Source organism: Mauremys reevesii, linkage group 9, assembly GCF_016161935.1.
Source record: "Mauremys reevesii isolate NIE-2019 linkage group 9, ASM1616193v1, whole genome shotgun sequence".
Lineage (NCBI taxonomy): Eukaryota > Metazoa > Chordata > Testudines > Geoemydidae > Mauremys > Mauremys reevesii.
Genome location: NC_052631.1, coordinates 39,657,251 through 39,677,105, shown reverse-complemented (window position 1 = coordinate 39,677,105; position 19,855 = coordinate 39,657,251). Strand labels below are relative to the sequence as shown.

The window sequence follows — 19,855 nt, the reverse complement described above, 5'->3', positions numbered from 1 at the left end:
CAGATACAGTTGTATTGGGTGCCAATACAAGTAATAGCAAAGGTAGATCTTAGTAATTGTGACATGTACATGATGTAATCAGCACATCACTTACATATGCAAATGATTGTCCTTAGTTAAATAGCTCCTTGTGACATCATTATTCCTAACTGGAATGAGAACCATTTATCCCAACACAAAGCCTGAGTCATCAAACTGGTCTCATGTTTTTTATAAGTGCTCCTGTGTAAAGTGAGGTTAGGTTCAAAGGATCAGTGAACCTTCTTCCGAGTGTCTTGTGGAGCGATGGCCAATAGTTTATGCCTAAGTTGGCCATGTTGCCCGGGCTGCCATTGCTGCCCATCACTGGAAAGGACTGATGAAGAATGTTGTTCGTGTTGGCGTTTCCTTTTTACTCAGGAGCGGAATTGCAACTGTTTCCCCTGCCCATATGCGGAAGGCAGAGCTTGCCAATGTTGTCATTGCTCATGTTCAGAGAACCCAAATTGCCGTTGGTGCTGCTGCTCCTGTTCAAATGACCCAGACTGCAAGTGCTGTTGCTGTGCCACTGATGAGAACAACAGCTGTCAGTATTATGAGAGCAGATGCTGCAGGAATACCATCTATGCATCATACCTTCCCAGAGCCACAAGGAGACGTCAGTAAGTGCATTCAAAGAATGATTCTTTGATTCTTTTTTTTACATATTGTGTTCCAATGGATATGCTGCTTTTATTTATTTTTTTTGGCAAATCAAAAATTGTCACTTATTCTCAGTGTGACCAAGCTGGGCATGGAAAGTAGAGCTGAGGTAGTGGGAGGGCAGTTTTCCCGTCCAGGAAAATTTTTCTCTGCCTGAATCAAGAGGAAAATTAAAAAAGAAAAAACAATCTAAAAAATGTTTGTGAATCCCAAAACAAAACCCAGACCCTGAAGATTTATTTCAGTTTGGGTTAACTGAAATATTTTTGTTTCAATAATTTCAAAATGCTCCATTTTACTGTTGACTTTTTCTTTTCTTTTCTTTTCAACCCTCATTAAGCATAAATTTCAAAACAAAGTTATTTTAAACCAGGAAACTGGAATTTTTCATTTAGAAAATATAAAAATGAAATATTTTGACAATTTAAAAGCTTTTTTCTTGACATTTTTTCAAGTCAGGAAATTCATTGATTTGTGAACAGTTTTGGTTTTGACAAATTGACATTTTTTTTTTAGTGAAAAAATGTTTAACTGAAAAATTCCCACCGGCTCTAATTGAGTGAAAGCCTGAGAAAAGGAAAGAAAGAGGAGTGTACAATAAGAAGAGACACATGTCTGATAAAGAGAAATGTGAAGTGAGATGTAAGAGAAAAATACCGACTAATGGAAAATGGTGGTCAGGGTAGGGGAGTAGAGGAAACTGAAAGTCAACTGCAAAAAATGTTCTGAAAAGAGTAGAAAGATGGGATGAAAATGATCTTGGTGTGTGAGGGGGAGGGATGGAAAAACTTCAGTACTAAACATAGATTAAATTGAAGAGCAGACAGCGAAAAGAAATGACTGCAATGGTATGCCTGGGGCTCTAAGAAACTAGCCAGACCAAAGTAGTGGTAGTGATGATAAAGATTTAGACTGTGAGTGGAGAACTGGTTGATCTCCAGAGATACATGACCCATAAGTGATTCTTGCCTTTAAAATATGTAACTCTGGCTCTGAAAGTGGGGGAGGCCAGTGGGTGGAACAAGGGCAGCACTGGGAAGAATCTATTTAGTTTATGATATTACACACATATACGGGGGAGGGGATGGGCAAAAACCGAGGGGGAAGGAGCAGCAGTTTTGGAGTATGTGTGTGGGGGGGAAGATATGGGATTGAAAACAGCAGCAACAAGAGTGGAGCAAAGAAACGTAGTGGTGAAGGCAGTATTATGGAAGCAGGGAGTGCGTACAAGGCTGTCCAAGGCTGCAACCCAACCAGATTTACTGCAAAAATTGAATGATGAGGCAGTAATTTTATCTCATGTTTCTGGTGACTATGTTAACCACATGAGCTTATGTCAATCTTCATTGGAATTATCATGGAGAGACAGTTGACCAAGATTTTCAAAAGCACTTACAGAGCAGAGAGATTTACAGAGCACTTCCTGAAAATCAGGACCCTTTAAGGCATCCCAGGCTGGGCACTGCAAAAATTGAGACACCCAAAATCACCAGCCACTTTTTAAACTTTTGTTCACAAAGATCCTTGAGATGGCAATAAGGTTCCATTATAAGGTGAATTTTGATTCCCCTTGTAAGGCAAGGGATAGTTAGATACAGTGGTTAAGATACCTGTTTATTTTACTATTCACATGAATCATAACTCACAGTAATTTTAACAGGCAAAGCATATAAACAAGAAAAAGAGATGGAACAAAAAATAAGTGCTTGATGGTGACATTTGTGTAATAGCTGCAACGCTTGTGGTGGTGGTGGGGAAATGAACATCCTGAAAAATAAAACAGGCAGCTTCAGATGCATTGTACCTGTAGTAAATGTGCAACCACTACTGTGAACAGAAACACTCACTTGTGTGCAATGCTGGCAGAACAAAGCACAGTCATAACCTGTTTCTTGAAATAAAAATTGATGCAGTTGTACAGCAGAATTGTGTACATTAGAATCTGTTTCTTAGTGAGTATCCAATTTTTTTTTTGTTTTCAGTTCAAAAGTTGCCTTGCCAAGCTTTGGAAGTAAAAGTGACACATCGATCATTACACTGGACAGGGATGCATCAGGACATGCTTTTCGTGACCAACTCATTTGTCCATTGTGTAAACAACTGTATCTCTACCCATTTATGCTGCCATGCAACCACTGCATTTGTGAGAAATGCATAAGTAAAAGCAAAGCCCAGGCTGAAGTAACTGAAACTTTCTTCATCATCGTATGCCCAGTGTGTGTCAAAGCACACTGCCTCCCATACACTAATAAAATTCAGTTGAGGATGAATTACCTGAGAGCTAAACTGGCTAGGAGATACATGCGCAGACATGGCTTTCTGAGGTGGAGATTTGACAGAACCCAAGCACCAATCTATTGTCAAGTTTGCAAAGAGAAGACAAGGAAGGCGTCCAAGAGATGTCTCACATGCCGGCTGAATTTTTGTAACGAGTGTCTAAGGTTATATCACAGTGAGATCACCACTCAAGACCACATATTTACCAAAGCCTATCGAGAAGATCAAGGAGAATGCTGTTGTTTACTCCATCCCAACTCAAACCTTTCTAAATACTGTCTAGATGACCACGAGCTAATCTGTGAGTTCTGCAGTGACTCACTGCACAACGATCATGAGACACTACCCTTGCCGGTGGCATGTTCAAATGAGGCTGCTTCACTCTTCAGTGCTATTGCCAAGTTTAAAAAAGGTTCCTATTTCAGCTTTTCTGCTTGTTTGCACTGTTTTTAAAAACTCTGCTGTTTAACTGGCTGTGTGATTTTTGTATAGAAGGGGTAATATTGTTTCAGCTGGACTCCCCTGAAACACACTTTCAACAACAACTATTTTAATGAAGTTCTTTGCAAATTTCCTATCTATCTATCTACACAAGTTTAAAGCACATTAACACATGACAGCCACTGCAAAGTTGTGCTGTGACAGATATGAAATCTATCAACACAAGGCTTCACTGCTGCAGTCATTAGCAAGTCATGCCTGGGTGCTTTACCAGTTTGGAATTCCACAGTACTATGGCTGAGCTCTCTCCCAGAGATGTGGAGTAGTCTAGAGACAACTAAGTCAGATATTCCATCAACGGGGGGACTCTTCAGCTGTACAGTTGTGGCATTTTTACAGTCACTTTACACTGCCAAAGTACCACAAAGGGCTTATAGTATGGGCCAGAAATTGATGCTTACAGTTTAAAAGAAATAAGAATTTATGGATTTCCCACCTCCCCACATTTCCTTGCATCACCTTCCATCCACCTCAGCCTCAGCACCCCTCATCAGGTACCCTGCATCTCTGACATTCCCCTCCATTCACCCCTTTCCTTTGCCTACCCAGTGCTCCCCACTTCAAGAGCAGATACTGTATGCCTCTTCCTCCTAGTTACTCTTTCCTTCATCTGACCCCTCCCAGAATCCTGCCCCTCCCCTTTTCCCTCCTGCTTACAAGGGAATTTGTGTGTATAAACTTTTAAATCAGGATATTACCTGATTCTAAATTAAATAGGAGTCACATGGCTAAATCCCTATAACAACCTTTGAAAAGACAGAGGGACAGAATAAAAAACAAAACAAGAAAGTCAAATAATTGCTGCTATTTGCTAGTATAGTTTTCATAATAAGTAATACTTTGCATTAACATGATAAATTTCACAAAGATTACTCTGGGCTTTATGATCACTCATAAATTAAACTTGAAAATATCCCACGTGAGGTACATAAGCATTATCAGATCTATTTTACAGAAGACCAAATTGAGGCACTAAGAGGATGAGGCCAATTTTTTTGAATTTGGATATGTAAATTTATGCATCTAAATCCCCACTTTGTCATCTAAAGAAGTGGCCACCTAATTTTCAGAAGTGCCAAGCTCTGGCACCTCTCAAAATTAGGTCACGTCTATTAAGGTTCCTAACTTTATCCATTCAGATTTGAAAAGTAATTAATAATTACTACAAGGACACTTAGCAAGCAGTGGCACAACTGAGTAGAGCATCAGAATTCTGATTCCTTGTCTTATATTCTACCAGTCCTGAAGGCCCTCTATGCTATACTAGGCCAGCTAACTGCTACACAACATTTCAATGTGATGTTGAAATTATTGGCTTGATTTTGTTTTACAGTCCGATATGGGGTCGATAATGACCTAATGGAAATCCTTTTGCTAAAGAACAATTTTAAGACCTACAAAGAAACTAAAAGGAAGGAGATCAGAAATGGATTCCTCAAATTACGGAACATTCTCCGTGAACAAGAGAAGCAGATGATGGAATTGCTTGAGAACATTGAACTAAAAAAAGAGAAGGGAATTATAGAGTATGTGGCACACACATCCATAAAAATCTCTCAAATGGATAGCCTTATTCAATATTCTAAGGAGGCCTTGAAGGAGGAAAACCAGATTGCATTTCTGCAGTCTGCAAACTTTTTGGTAAAAGAAATAGAAGATGCAATTAATAATATTTATCAGCCCAGCGCACGACTCAGAGAAGACCCTATTCAGAACCTTAAACTCAACTTTGAAGAGCTTTCAGCCAACTTGCATGACCTTTTCCAATCACCCGTTAGAATGAAGCAATCCGCTGATAAAGCAAACAAAGCTCCTTATCCCTGTAATTCAGACATAATGGTTCCAAGGAAAATTTCCAGTACCCATGTAGAAAAACATCTAACTGTGCTCCGAAGTCCATCTTTATCAACCTTAAATTCACAGTATGAATCAAGTGTGATGAGGAAAGAAATGTGGGGAAGACCAAATTCCACACCTCCCCCTCATCGTAAAGAGCATAATGAAATGTTTGCATTTTGGGATGCATCTACTCAAGTTTCAAGAAAAGAAAGAAACCATCAAAGCTACAGTATCAGTCACAATCCAGAATCATTTGACAATGGATCATCTATGGTTCCAGGCCTAGTTATTATCTACCAGATGCTTGTATATCCAAGTGCGGCCAAAGTAAGACTTATAAATATAAAAAAAATGTATGTAGACTAGGTCCTGGTTTAGCCAAATTGGTTTTCCTTTTAATATAGCTTAAAACATTTATTTTGTGAATGAGTAATGCTGATAAAGTTCATTGTGAGATAATAAATAAGACATTGAACCCATTGTAGTCAATAGGGCCATTATGAGAATTTACTATATGAAAGTTCCAGTACAAAGGAAGTAGATGTATTTTAACATTAAATGTTGGCATAATAGGGCATTGTATGTTGTGGATCATACAAAAATCAAGTAATTTTTTGCTCAGCATATCTCAGAATTGGGTCCTATTTGAGTTGTTGTTTTTTATAAAAAATGTTTTATTTTATGTTTTTACGTTTGATATATTAATTGGCTCTCAGCGCCTATTAGAAGCCCAGTTAGATGAGATGCCAAATAAGTCACAGAAAGTGCTAAATGCTTACACCAGACATCAATTTCAGTGTGAGAGATGAGTGTGCTCTGAACATCCCAGAAGGTACTTACCATTTTTCAAAATGTGATCCCAATTATCATTGCCTTTCACTTATTACATGCTTTGTTAGGCATGTTTTAATTTTTAAATGCAGAAATAGCAGTAACAACGAAGAGAAAAAACATAGTGGCCTGTTTCCAAAAAAATGTAAATGAAAATGTAAGAAAATAAAACAAAAACATATAGTTGGATAATGTAGATCTTTTTTCTCCACAGATTTACTGGACATGTCCCACAGAAGACGTGGATTTCTTTAATGTAGAGTTCTATGAAGTTGTTTCTGTTAGTCCTGATAACATTGTCCAAACACAATTAGCTGGAGAAATGCATGGGATAAAGCATCAGAACCTTGAGATACATAATCTGGATCCCAACACAGAATATCTCTTTAAAGTTCGTGCCATCAATATAAATGGTCCAGGTCAATGGAGTGACATTTGTAAGGTACAGTAGAATATCTGTCCCTCTTTCTGTAGTTACTTTGCCTTTCCATTCTTCTATATGCAGTTCCAATTTTTCTTTGTCTCTACGCATGAACAAGAATACATGTCATCTGGTGCTGTCTCAGGCAAGTGATTCAGCATACTAGCCCACAATCCTGAGAGGTACTGAGTGTCTCCACAGATTATTTTTTCCCTATCATTAGAGTGCTATCATTAGAGTGTTTCTGTCTTTCCCAACAGTAGAGCTGCATCATGGTTACAACCTTCATTCCATTCATTAAATTATCACAGTGCTAGGGGCCCAGTGTCCTACATGCTGTATGGCCACACAGAGAGATAGTGTCCTTGTCCTCAAAGCATTTACAATCAAAAGGTATGTCTAGACTACGAAATTAGGTCGAATTTATAGAAGTCGTTTTTTTCCAGAAATTGTTTTTATACAGTTGACTGTGTGTGTGCCCACATAAAATGCTCTAAGTGCATTAAGTTGGTGGACTGTGTCCACAGGACTGAGGCTAGCATCGACTTCCGGAGCATTGCACTGTGGGTAGCTACCCCACAGTTCCTGCAGTCTCCGCCACCCATTGGAATTCTGGGTTGAGATCCCAATGCTTGATGGGGCAAAAACAGTGCCGCGGGTGATTCTGGGTACATGTAGTCAGGACCCCCTCCTTCCTTCTGTGAAAACAACAGCAGACAATCATTTTGCACCTTTTTTCCTGGGTTACCTGTGCAGACGCCATACCACAGTGAGCATGGAGCCCGCACAGCTGACCGTCACCGTAAGTCTCCTGGGTGCTGGCAGACGTGGGACTGCATTGCTACACAGCAGCAGCTCATTGCCTTTTGGCAGCAGATGGTGTGTTACGACTGGTAGCCGTTGTCATCGTATCCCTGGGTGCTCTTTTAACCGACCTCAGTGAGGTCAGTCAGGGGTGCCTGGGCAGACATGGGAGTGACTCAGCCAGGTCATTCCCGTCTTCTGCTGAGCACCCAGGAGATGACAATGGCTAGCAGTTGAACTGCACCGTCTGCTGCCACCCTAAAGATGTAAAAGATAGATAGAGTGGATTAAAACAAGAAATAGACCCAATTTGTTTTGTATTCATTTGCTTCCTCCCTCCATGAAATCAATGGCCTGCTAAACCCAGGGTTTTGAGTTTGATCCTTGAGGGGGCCATTCTGTGTGACAGTTGTTTGTGTTTCTCCTTGATGCAAAGCCACCCCCTTTATGGACTTTAATTCCCTGTAAGCCATGTTGTCAGTCGCCCCTTCATCTGTCAGAGCAGACAATCATTTCATGCCTTTTTTCAGCCCAGACGCCTTAGCACTGGGATCATGGAGCCCGATCAGATCACCACAGCAATTACGAGCACTGTAAACACCACGCGCATTATCCTGGAGTAAATGCAGAACCAGAACCTGCCAAAGCAAAACCAGGCAAGGAGGCGACAGTAGTGTGGTGACGAGAGTGATGAGGACATAAACATGGACATAGACTTTTTGCAAAGTATGGGCCCCAGCAATGTGGCCATCATAGTGTTATTGGGGCAGGTTCATGCTGTGGAATGCCGATTCTGGGCCGGGGAAACAAGCACAGACTGGTGGGACCGTATAATGTTGCAGGTCTGGGACAATTCCCAGGAGCTGCGAAACTTTTGCATGTGTAAGGGCTCTTTCATGGAACTTTGTGACTTGCTTTCCCCTGCCCTGAAGTGCAAGAATACCAAGATGAGAGCACCCCTCACAGTTGAGAAGCGAGTGGTGATAGCCCTGTGGAAGCTTGCAACGCCAGACAGCTACTGGTCAGTCGGGCATCAATTTGGAGTGGGAAAATCTACTGTGGGGGACTGCTGTGATCCAAGTAGCCAACGCAATCAAAGAGCTGCTGATATCTAGGGTAGTGACTCTCAGAAACGTGCAGGTCATAGTGGATGGCTTTGCTGCAATGGGATTCCCTAACTGTGGTGGCACAATAGACGGAACCCATATCTCTATCTTGGCACCAGAGCACCAACCCAGTGAGTACATAAACCAAAAGGGATACTTTTCAATGGTGCTGCAAGCACTGGTGGATCACAAGTGACGTTTCACCAACATCGACGTGGGATGGCCAGGAAAGGTTCATGACGCTTGCGTCTTCAGGAACTCTGGTCTGTTTCAAAAGCTGCAGGAAGGGACTTACATTCCAGACCAGAAAATAACTGTTGGGATGTTGAAAGTCCTATAGTTGTCCTTGGGGACCCAGCCTACCCCTTAATGCCATGGCTCATGAAGCCATACACAGGCAGCTTGGACAGTAGTCAGGAGCTGTTCAACTATAGGCTGAGCAAGTGCAGAATGGTGGTAGAATGTTCATTTGGACATTTAAAAGCTCGCTGGTGCAGTTTACTGACTCGGATAGACCTCAGTGAAACCAATATTCCCATTGCTATTACTGCTTGCTGTGTGCTCCACAATATCTGTGAGAGTAAGGGGGAGACATTTATGGCAGGATGGGAGGTTGAGGCAAATCGCCTGGCCACTGATTATGCACAGCCAGACACCAGGGCGGTTAGAAGAGTACAGGAGGGCGCGGTGCACATCAGAGAAGCTTTGAAAACCAGTTTTATGACTGGCCATGCTACGGTGTGAAAGTTCTGTTTGTTTCTCCTTGATGCACCACCCCCATCGCCCTTGGTTCACTCTACTTCCCTATAAGCTAGCCACCCTCCCCTCCCCACTTTGATCACTGCTTGCAGAGGCAATAAAGTCATTGTTGCTTCACATTCATGCATTCTTTATTAATTCATCACGCAAAGAGGGGGATAACTGCCAAGGTAGCCCGGGAGGGGTGGGGGAAGAGGGAAGCACTGGGTGGGGTTGGGGAGGAGGGAAGGACAAGGCCACACTGCACTTTAAAACTCTAAACTTATTGAAGGCCAGCCTTCTGTTGCATGGACAATCCTCTAGGGGGAATGCTGGGTAGCTGGAGCCCCCCCCACCACGTTCTTTGGCGTCTGGGTGAGGAGGCTATGGAACTTGGGGAGGAGGGCTGTTGGTTACACAGGGGCTGTAGCTGTGGTCTGTGCTCCTGCTGCCTTTCCTGCAGCTCAACCATACGCTGGAGCATATGAGTTTGATCTTCCAGCAGCCTGAGCATCGACTTGCCTTCTGTCAACAAGCTGACGCCACTTATTCTCCTCAGCCCGCCACTTACTCTCTTCAGCCCGCCACGTCTCCTCGCGTTCATATTGTGCTTTCCTGTACTCTGACATTGTCTCCCTCCATGCAGTCTGCTGTGCTCTGTCAGTGTGGGAGGACAGCAGGAGCTCAGAGAACATTTCATCACAAGTGCATTTTTTACACCTTCTAATCTTCACTAGCCTCTGTGAAGGAGAAACATTTGTAGCTGGTGGAGGAAAAGGGAGAGTAGTAATTTATAGTTGGAGATATACCAATCTCCTAGAACTGGAAGGGACCTTGAAAGGTCATCGAGTCCAGCCCCCTGACTTCACTAGCAGGACCAATTTTTGCCCCAGATCCCTAAGTGGCCCCCTCAAGGATTAAACTCACAAACCTGGGTTTAGCAGACCAATGCTCAAACCACTGAGCTATCCCTCCCCACAAATTTAAGAGAAAAACTCTTTCATGTTAAACCTTGCTGTTCACATTACACAGCACGTGTTTTTTTTTACAAGGTTACATTTTGCCTCTTGTATTGAGGGCCTGCTGGTTTTGTGAGAGAGAGCACTCACGCTTCACCCCTCCCCCCCCATGTGGCTAACAGCGGGGAACATTTTTGTTCAGCCACAGCCAAAAAGCTGAGCAGGAACAGGCACCTCTGAATGTCCCCTTCATAAAAGCACCCTATTTCAACCAGGTGACCATGAATGATATCACTATCCTGAGGATAACACAGCAAGATAAAGAACTGATGTTGTTTGAATGCCAGCAAACACCTGGACCATACGCTGCCATGCTTTGTTATGCAATGATTCCCAACTACATGCTACTGGCCTGGCGTGGTAAAGTGTCCTACCATGGCGGACGGAACAAGGCCGCCCTCCCCAGAAACCTTTTGCAAAGTCTTTGGGAATACATCCAGGAGAGCTTTATGGAGATGTCCCTGGAGGATTTCCACTCCATCCCCATACACGTTAACAGACTTTTCCAGTAGCTGTACTGGCCACGAATGCCAGGGCAAATTAATCATTAAACACACTTGCTTTTAAACCATGTGTAATATTTACAAAGGTACACTCACCAGAGGTCCCTTCTCTGCCTTCATGGTCCGGGAGCATGCCTTGGGCAGGTTCGGGGGTTACTGGCTCCCAGTCCTGGTTGAAAAACATATCTTGGCTGTTGGGGAAACCGGTTTCTCTGCTTCCTTGCTGTGAGCTATCTTCCTCATCCCCAAAACCCGCTTCCCTGTTGCGTGATTCTCCACTGACGGAGTCAAAGCACAGAGCTGGGGTAGTGGTGGCTGCACTCCCTAGCATGGCATGCAGCTCATCATAGAAGCGGCATGTTCAGGGCTCTGATCCAGAGTGGCCGTTTGCCTCTCTGGTTTTTATGTAGGCTAGGCTTGCCTTAGCTCCTTAATTTTCATGCGGCACTGCTGTGCATCGCTGCTATGGCCTCTGTCCTTCATGTCCTTTGAGACTTTTTCTAATGTTTTGGCATTTCATTTATTGGAATGGAGTTTGGCTAGCATGGATTCGTCTCCCCATATGGCGAGCAGATCCCTTACCTCCCGTTCGGTCCATGCTGGAGCTCTTTTGTGATCCTGGGACTCCATTACGGTCACCTCTGCTGACAAGATCTGATGAGATCTAGACTCACCTGCACCTTGCCACGCTGGCCAAACAGGAAATGAGATTCAAAAGCTCGCGGGCCTTTTCCTATCTACCTGGCCAGTGCATCTGAGTTGAGAGCGCTGTCCAGAGCGGTCACAATGGAGCACTCATGGATAGCTCCTGGAGGCCAATACCGTCGGATTGTATCCACAGTACCCCAAATTCGACCCGGCAAGGCCGATTTCAGCGCTAATCTCCTCATCAGAGGTGGAGTAAAGAAATCGATTTAAAGAGCCCTTTAAGTCAAAAAAAGGGCTTCATCGTGTGGATGGGTCCAGGCTTAAATCGAGGCAACGCTGCTAAATTCGACCTAAAATCATAGTGTAGACCAGGCCAAAGAGAATTAGAGAGACCTGGAGTGGGAGAGGAAGTTTCAGAATGTCCCTCAGCACCCTTGTCAAATGCCTCTCTTATTATGGTTTTAAAGAAAAAAAATTAAACAAAAGCAAGATTTTCAAAAATAAACACCTAATTATCACAAGTGCTGAGCACCCAGCATCACACACTGATGTCACTTCTGTGTTCTAAATCTTGTCCAAAAACATATATTCAGTCCATTTATTTTTCCACTTGGAACCATTATACATACAAGAGCAAATCATCCCAGTGCAGAGAGCCAGTAAAAGGCTCTATGCACCATTTGAGTCCCAATAAAGGGTTTATGTGGGACTTCAATACATAGCCCTTTGCATAAGTTCTCTGTGAAAGGGTGGATTTCACTCTGTGGTTCCATGCAGAACAATCTCACTTCTCTCTTCCCGGTTTCACTTTACACTGAGTTTTATCCCTCCAAGGCTTCTAGTCCCTAGTCACCTGGATTTAGTAAGAGTCTAGCTTTGAAATGGCACTCAGATAATTCACTAGGTGAGTGCTAATGATAACACTACCTATGGGCCACCAGGGCAGCTCTACTTCCCATACTTAACATATTCAGCACAGTATTTTCTTTTTTATCTGACACACTGGAGTACTATATTGATTTTTCTTTTGAAAACAGTTCTTTCCACAGGCAGCAGAGTTGTATTAATATTCCAGAGAAACACAGATTTGCTTAACATCTGCTGTAATTTACATAAGCAAAGAGTTCCGTGGCAAATGAAAATGAAAAAGCATGTTTGACAGACATTTATAGATCTTTTTAAAAATAACTTACTGCCATTCTTTTTGCATAAAATCAGAATATTTTACTTTACCAGCTGCATGGAAACTTCAGAAGAGTTACATTTAATGTAAATGCACCCTGAGAATGTAAGATGTTTTATTTATACAAAACAATACAATATTTTCTGACATATCCAATTATCCAAAAGGAATTGATCAAATACATATCATATCAGGGCCACATTGTCCCAGGCTCTATACCCACACAGAGACACAGATAATCACAGTTTCTAAGTCTAAGCTGTAGGAGCACGGGATCTGTTCCCTTCAGACACCCCTTGTGGGTGGCACATTGTCCCAGAGGTGAGGCACTCCTCTCTCACCTCAAGCCTCTGGGGCGGGTTGGGCACACTGGAGGTCCTGAAGAATGGCACAGACTGCATACTACCCCTAGGGTGACCAGATGTCCCGATTTTATAGGGACAGTCCTGATATTTGGGACTTTTTCTTATATAGGCTCCTATTACCCCCTCACCCTCATCCCGATTTCTCACACTTACTATCTGGTCAGCCTAACTACTCCTGCACATTAGGAACCATGGGGCGGGATCACTCTGTATTGCCCCTAATCACAGCTGTGCTTTAATTGCCCAGTCCAGTCCTTAATTAGAAATGTGGCTTGTTTAAGTTCTTTTAGTCCTTGAGAAAGTTCCTGGGTTAACAATGAAAATTAAGTCTGCTCTGTGAACAGAACAACTGCAATGCAGCCAGTGGTAGTGTAAGAAAGGCTACAGATGTGACTCCACCCTGTTCTGGCAAGACTGTTTCTAGGGATGAAGTTCAATTGCCATGTCCATTTTTAAACCTGTCTGATGAGATGGCCAACTTGGAAACTAATTTGTTTGAGTTCTGATAGCGTTTTTTGTGATTGGACACTTGTCCACGAAAAACTAGGGAGAAACTTTTCAAAAGCACTCAAGAATTTAGGATCACAAGTCTCAATAACTTTCAATGGGATTTGTGCTCCTAAATGCCATTTGGGTACCTAACTCCCATTGACTTCAATAGGCAATAGGTGCCTAAATACCTTTGGGGAACTGGGCCCAAGTGCTTTTAAAAATCTCTCCGTAGCTGACCTGCTACTGGCACTTAAAGGCTGGTGCTAGGTAAAATTTAAAAATCATTACATTGTACACAGAATACCAAACAGCAGCCATCTGGTGATGATGGCTTTTGTTTACTTCCTACTTGCCCTAAGGGCCAGATTTTCAAAAGAGCTCAGCTTCCATTTAGGCAGAAAAGTAAGTGACTAGATTTTTTCAGAAGAGCTCAAAATGGGTTCTTTTGAAAATCTGGCCATAAGTGGCAGCTGGGCTGTTCTGAAAATCTACCCTCTATTGTGGAAGCTGAGTACTTGAAAATCTGACCCTGAGCTCCATTGAAAATGTATACCACATTTTGAAGAACTCTATTACTCTATCATTTAACACCTGAGATACCAAGTCCCTGAAAATTGTATGTACGGTATTTTAAAATATTCCTAACTCTGAATTTGTGTTATTTTTTTCCAATTCCAGGTAGTTACTCCGGATGGGCATGGGAAAGCCAGAGGCAGATGGGGCTTGCTGCGGAGTATTCAGTCTGCTTTCTATAAACAGCCTTAAGCTTCAAAGAAACAAGACAGTATGTTTTATTTTGTTTTTAAAGAAAAGGTCTGAAAAAATCTATTATATTTTTGACTGAAGCTAGCATGCAGCCTAAGATCTGAAAGTAAACTCTTCAAAATAACATATCCATCCAATAAATAAATATCTCAGCATTGTCTTTTGCCTTCTTTAGTCTAGAAATATCACCAACACATGAGGAAAATTTTGTGTTCTACATGAAAATATAAAGTGCAAATCTCAGAAGCCAGCTCTGTGGTGCTTAGCACCTTTAAAGAAAAAGTAATATAGACTGATGTCTTCATTTCATTGCAGGAATCTGCCAAGTTAATACTTTGATTATTACTTCCTAAGAGGCCAAGCCTGAACTTGTTTATACAGTAACACTCTTTACATAGTATTAATGCACCTCATAAAGCCCACTCTACAAATATCTGTGATTTGTGCCAGGAGTTCATATCTCACCCTGATGACGCCATTCTTGGACCTTAATCCTGCACAGTGCGGAGTGAGAGTGTTAGGTGCAAGGTAGAAGGTGATAGGTTGCACAGGGTTGGTATTAATGAATGTAGGAGCACATGACCACAAAGGTACTTATCCCTAGTAAGAAAAGCCAGGACAAAGAGGGGAATATGTCTTCCTGCACTTCAGTCACATGCTGAGGATCATGCTCACTTTACCTGAAGGTCCTTTACATGAAGGTCACAAAAGACAGGCAACTTGTATATTATTGAAAAAATAGTTACTCCTGGTAAATACCAGCAGTAAGAGAAACTACACCAATTAAGAGCAAGTTACAGCCCTGGAGTAAAAAATGTCATTCACCACACAGGCACACAGCTCCTAGGTATCTACTATGTCTATTTCATTCCATGGAACTGTTTGGATTTACCTTAAGGCAAACAATAACTTATTTGTATGTATGATTAATATTTTGTATTTATATTGCACCTTTCATCAGAGTCAAGTAAAGTGAAGCTTTCTCTAGCTTCACTTCATTACAGTAAGATAGTAATACTATACCCACTTTACAGATGTATAAACTGAGCTGCAGACCATGGGCAAGTATCTGCAAAGGTCACATATAGTCAGTAGCAAAGCCAAAAATTGACTCCAGGAGGTTCAACTTCTTATCCTTTTTGCCAGTCATTAAACCATTAGTGATACTTAATGTAATGTACATGATCTGGGCTCATCCTCTTTCTGACAGATGATTTCAACTTGGACAACGTCTAGAGATACTACTTGCAAACATTTACATTTTCAAATGGGTCTAGTAATTTTGAATGCCTCTGTTTTTGGATGCTCACCACAAAACATCTTACTGGGGCTTGATTTTCAGGAGTGCTGAGCACCCACCCTCAAAGATGTGTCAGGATGTACATCCAAAAAATTGAGGCCTCTAAAATCCCTAATTACTCTAGAAAATATAGGCTAAAGGGCCATAAAAAATAAGAATGTATTCTTTATCACTTTTGGCCTGCATAAATCAGGTCATTATATTCTGTAATGTATATTAAGACAAGGTGCCAAAACAGGTTTTTCTTATTCATACAGCCCTCATTGAAGCAGGATTTGAAGTCAAAGGGAGTAGTTGAGGTGTTAAATATGGTCCCTCACTGGACCACTGAAGACTATTATTCATTCTCTCCTCCCCCTTCTGCCCCCGATACTAAAACATAACTATCCTTCCTTTAGTTACAACCCTTTAAGCACCCATCACCTTCAGTACTGATATTACTTGTTACCCTCTCCAGTGGCATATGATTTCCTGGGTTCCTGCCACCCTAGTGATTATCTGCATCTATTCTTCTCCAGGATCCAAACTTCTTGGACACTCCTCTTTATATTTTAAAAATGTCTTTATAAAAAAGAAGAAGTAGAAGTAAATTTTACGTACAAAGCTTCACTCCCTTTTCAAGTCCACATAGCAGAACCCACGGTGTACTGAACAACTGAATTGAAATATAACAATTTGGTAATAACATGGATGTTCCCATTACAGAGGGTTGAAAGCCAATGGATATTTAACAAAAAATACTTGTTTTAGTCCTGTAACATTATTTTGCTTCTGCTGTGTGTGCATAATATGTTGTGAAAGGCATAGACCACATACTCTCTTAGGATTCACAGAAGAAAGGTCCCGAAAAAAAACTTCAGAAGTGATTTTTGTAAGGGGAGGGAAAAAAGTAAAGATCATATCAATGTCAGAAGTAGATTGACTTTTTTTGTACTGCAATTAGACATCCATAATTTCTTTTGGTGTCCCTGTAATTCAGTGCATATATTCAGCCTAAGTTATATATTAATTACAACTAAGAATGAAAGAGTTTGCTTTTTATTTTTATGAATTTTGATGGATAATACATTTTCCCTAGGAGGTGGCAAAATTGACTATGCACCATTTATGTGCAATGAATGAGGCTAGGATCCTGTCGAAATAATATACAGTCAAATAATTAGAGATTGTATTATAATTCCTCTGCACTACAGGGCACAGCCAGAATTGTGCATGCAACCGTAACTGTTATTTCTTGACTTGAGTGCTTCACTTTTCAGCCTTAGTGTTTCCCTGACATGGGTTTTATTTTATAAGTTACTGCTGGATGGAAACAGGAGGAATCAGCTCCACAGGTTCCATGTTTTTCTCAATCTGTGCACTACATTTATTTGTACAGATGAGAGCTGGACATGAAGTGCGAGGACAATACATAACCATTCCATCAGAGCTTGAAGCTGATTCAGTAGCACAGTTTTCTGCACCAGATTTTCAATGGTTTTAAGTCAATGGAGCTATAGCCCCCTCATTTAGCCTACCAACACCACTGAAGGGAGTCTGTTTTCCCAAGATGCATGGGCACAGCATGGTAATTGAAGGGCAGTTAGATACACAGGACAGGTTCATTTTCAACTGTTTTCCCTCCATCCCTTCTGTTTATCAGTGGTACTCACTGTATAGCTTCTGTAGCCCTAGGGCACATAATGAGGTGAGCAGATTTCATTACAGGAGAGTAAGAGAGAATTTATTAGGATACTCAAGTGTATAAATTACACCAAAAAGACCTGACAAGCCTGGAAGATGCTGAAAATCTTCTTTGAGCTCCTGGAAGCCCTTGGCTCCCATTGAGGCTCACGTGCTTAGCAGTTCACAAGAGATGCACCTGGCAGCATTGGGCCTCACATAATATGCAACAGCACAACCAAACAGAGGCCCAATTCTGATCTAACTGAAACCATTTTTATACCTGAGCAACTCCAGTGATTTTATAGCAGCCACATCTGATTTATACCCATGTGAGGCTGGGATCAGGCACCCTGCAGGCTTTAATGTTTTTGATTAATTTTGTGGGGCTGGTGGAGGCATTAGTTTCTTTGAAAACGAACACCTTTCACTTATTCTATCTCGGTTCCATTTTCTCTCTTTTTTTCCGGGGATACCTCTTTTTAAAGAGAAAAATGTGTTAAATTCCTTACACATCGTTCAGTGCCTGCCTTCTGCAAGTACAGCCAAATCCCATAGTGATTGGATGTCTACAGCCCAATTTATTGCATTTCTTCCCTCTATAAACAGGCAAGGCAAAGAATGGGACAATTTTGCTTATATACTGCTCAGTTTCAGTGGGGGTGGGGGAGAGTGGCTCACTCTCTCATCCCATGCACAGGTTTTTCAGCTGCGTGCCCTGACATTGAAATCTTGAGATTATTTATAAATAAATAAAACCCCATTTGAGTTTAATGCAGTACAATATTTACATAATTACTTCTCAAGGTAATGAGTGTGACAGAAGCCGGAACACAGAAGCTGAATATCTTTAAAGCAGTCTGTGCCGGTAAATAAACACAGAGGTCCTGTAAGTATTAAATTGGATTGCAGTTTAGAACCACATAATTTTTTTAGGGAATAATGAGCATCCATTTGTGTTAGGCGAGTTGCCAAGGTGAAAAAATGAAAGACATATATGTAATTAAATATTAGGTGAGCCATCATTTCATTTCCTAACCAGTTGTCATTTGAAATATCTGTAACCAACCATGCTGAAGAAGATATCAGGTAATAAAAGTGGCTGTCAAATCATCTTCTTCACAGCCAAGAGCTTACCAGAGGATACAGCTGGCCTGAATCAATTAACACCAGTTTGAAAGAAAATAAATCTGAGGAGTTCAGTTCTGTGTTTATAGTTTTAAGATTTGTCTATTCACAAAGTCTCCCCACCCACCTCCACTTTGTAAGTGAGACAAGCCGTAGTTTATACACAGAGATACTCTTAATGGGATCTCCATCTCTCCTAGTCTACAAGGCCTCTGGAAGATAGGGTGGGATGGACAGCATATGACTGATTAATCTGTGACAATCCATATCCACTGGTGAAACCAAAATTCCCATGGATGCTATTGCAACTCAAGAATACAGTAGGGTATATCTGCTGCCCCACTACAGCCAAGAGTAGGAAAGGCTTCTATTATCGCAACTTCTGCATAACTTTTCTAGGCACAACTAAGAGCTTGTCTACACTTGAAATGCTTCAGCAGCCCCACTCTTGCACTTCAGTGTAGACAATACCTATGCCGATGGGAGAGTTCACCCATCAGCGTAGGTCAGTGGTTCTCAAACTTTTTCCACCGCTTGTGCAGGGAAAGCCCCTGGCAGGCCAGGCCGGTTTGTTTACCTGCCACGTCCGCAGGTTCCGCCAATCGCGGCTCCCAGTGGCTGTGGTTCACTGCTCCAGGTCAATGGGAGCTGCTGGAAGTGGTGTGGGCCGAGGGATGTACTGGTGTGGATTTTTCATACCTCTCAATGAGACCAGGCCCAATTGTTATAAAAGTCAATGATGTTAAGTAACTAACTGCCACTTGTGCCTTTGAACATCTCCAATAATTTTCTAATACCGATATTGCACCCAATATATGGGGAGTCCATATTAGCGGTCATGCCAATAAATAAAGATGACTTGATTACTGAACTAAAATTAAAAAGTTGCCTAAACTCAAGTGATTGCATCGTTTATGCAAACAGAATATAGTCCCAACAAAGGAAGACACACTCAGGCACACACCACAGTTCAAGGGAAACATCCCAGAACCAGAATTATTATGAAAATTGATTGAGACAAAAAGTGGAAACTGGGAATTGGTTAAGAATATTTGCTAGATGCTTGAAAAGCCAAAATTACTTTGCAAAGAATTTGACTTTGGTTAAAAAGTCATCCAGGGATACAGGGGATGTGAAAGCCTTGGTAAAAGTAAAATTATTACACCACAAATGGAAGTGATGTGGTACATTGTAATACATAAATATAAACAGTTAAGAAATGCAGGTAATTATAAGAAGCTGCAGATATCAATGAAATATAGATGGCCAATAGCATTAAGGTAAATAAGGATTTTTTTAATGCATCAGGAAAAGGAAACCTAATCATGGCATAGGTCCATTAATAGCTGGAGATGGTAAAATTGTCATTTAACAGAATGGCAGAAGTGTCAAACAGATATTTCTTTTCTGTAAATGGAACCAATCTGAACAATGTGTCCATATAACATGATGAGGACAAAATACTTTTTTCAATAATAACTATGGAGGTTGATAACAGTATGTAGTAAATTATTTCAGAGACTTGGCTGAGGAGTGCTTTGCACCACTGATTTAATTTTTAGTAAAGCGTGGAAAATTGGGAAGGTGCTAGC

General features: G+C 41.5%; 1 protein-coding gene and 1 long non-coding RNA gene across 3 annotated transcripts in view; one reads left to right on the top strand and one right to left on the bottom strand.

Annotated features, from left to right (window-relative positions):
• Nucleotides 1-19,855, bottom strand: part of LOC120372666 — a 133,625-nt gene that overhangs the window by 52,153 nt on the left and 61,617 nt on the right. The gene's annotated exons all lie outside the window — the stretch shown is intronic.
• Nucleotides 154-14,328, top strand: TRIM42 (tripartite motif containing 42). 2 transcript variants are annotated; one of them, XM_039489965.1, is made up of 5 exons: nucleotides 154-641; nucleotides 2,664-3,259; nucleotides 4,793-5,625; nucleotides 6,344-6,571; nucleotides 14,087-14,328. In XM_039489965.1, the coding sequence occupies exons 1-5, from the start codon at nucleotides 286-288 to the stop codon at nucleotides 14,171-14,173; spliced, it is 2,100 nt and encodes a 699-aa protein (XP_039345899.1). In that variant the 5' UTR covers nucleotides 154-285; the 3' UTR covers nucleotides 14,174-14,328. The 2 variants fall into 2 exon arrangements, with proteins under 2 accessions (XP_039345899.1, XP_039345898.1); XM_039489964.1 differs by having other exon boundaries at nucleotides 155-641; nucleotides 2,664-3,370.

Coding starts and splice junctions, on each gene's coding strand:
- TRIM42 (XM_039489964.1), top strand. CDS start 286: ATGGCCAATAGTTTATGCCTAAGTTGGCCATGTTGCCCGGGCTGCCAT. Junction 5,626..6,343: donor TATATCCAAGTGCGGCCAAA/GTAAGACTTATA, acceptor TTTTCTCCACAG/ATTTACTGGACATGTCCCAC. Junction 6,572..14,086: donor AATGGAGTGACATTTGTAAG/GTACAGTAGAAT, acceptor TTCCAATTCCAG/GTAGTTACTCCGGATGGGCA.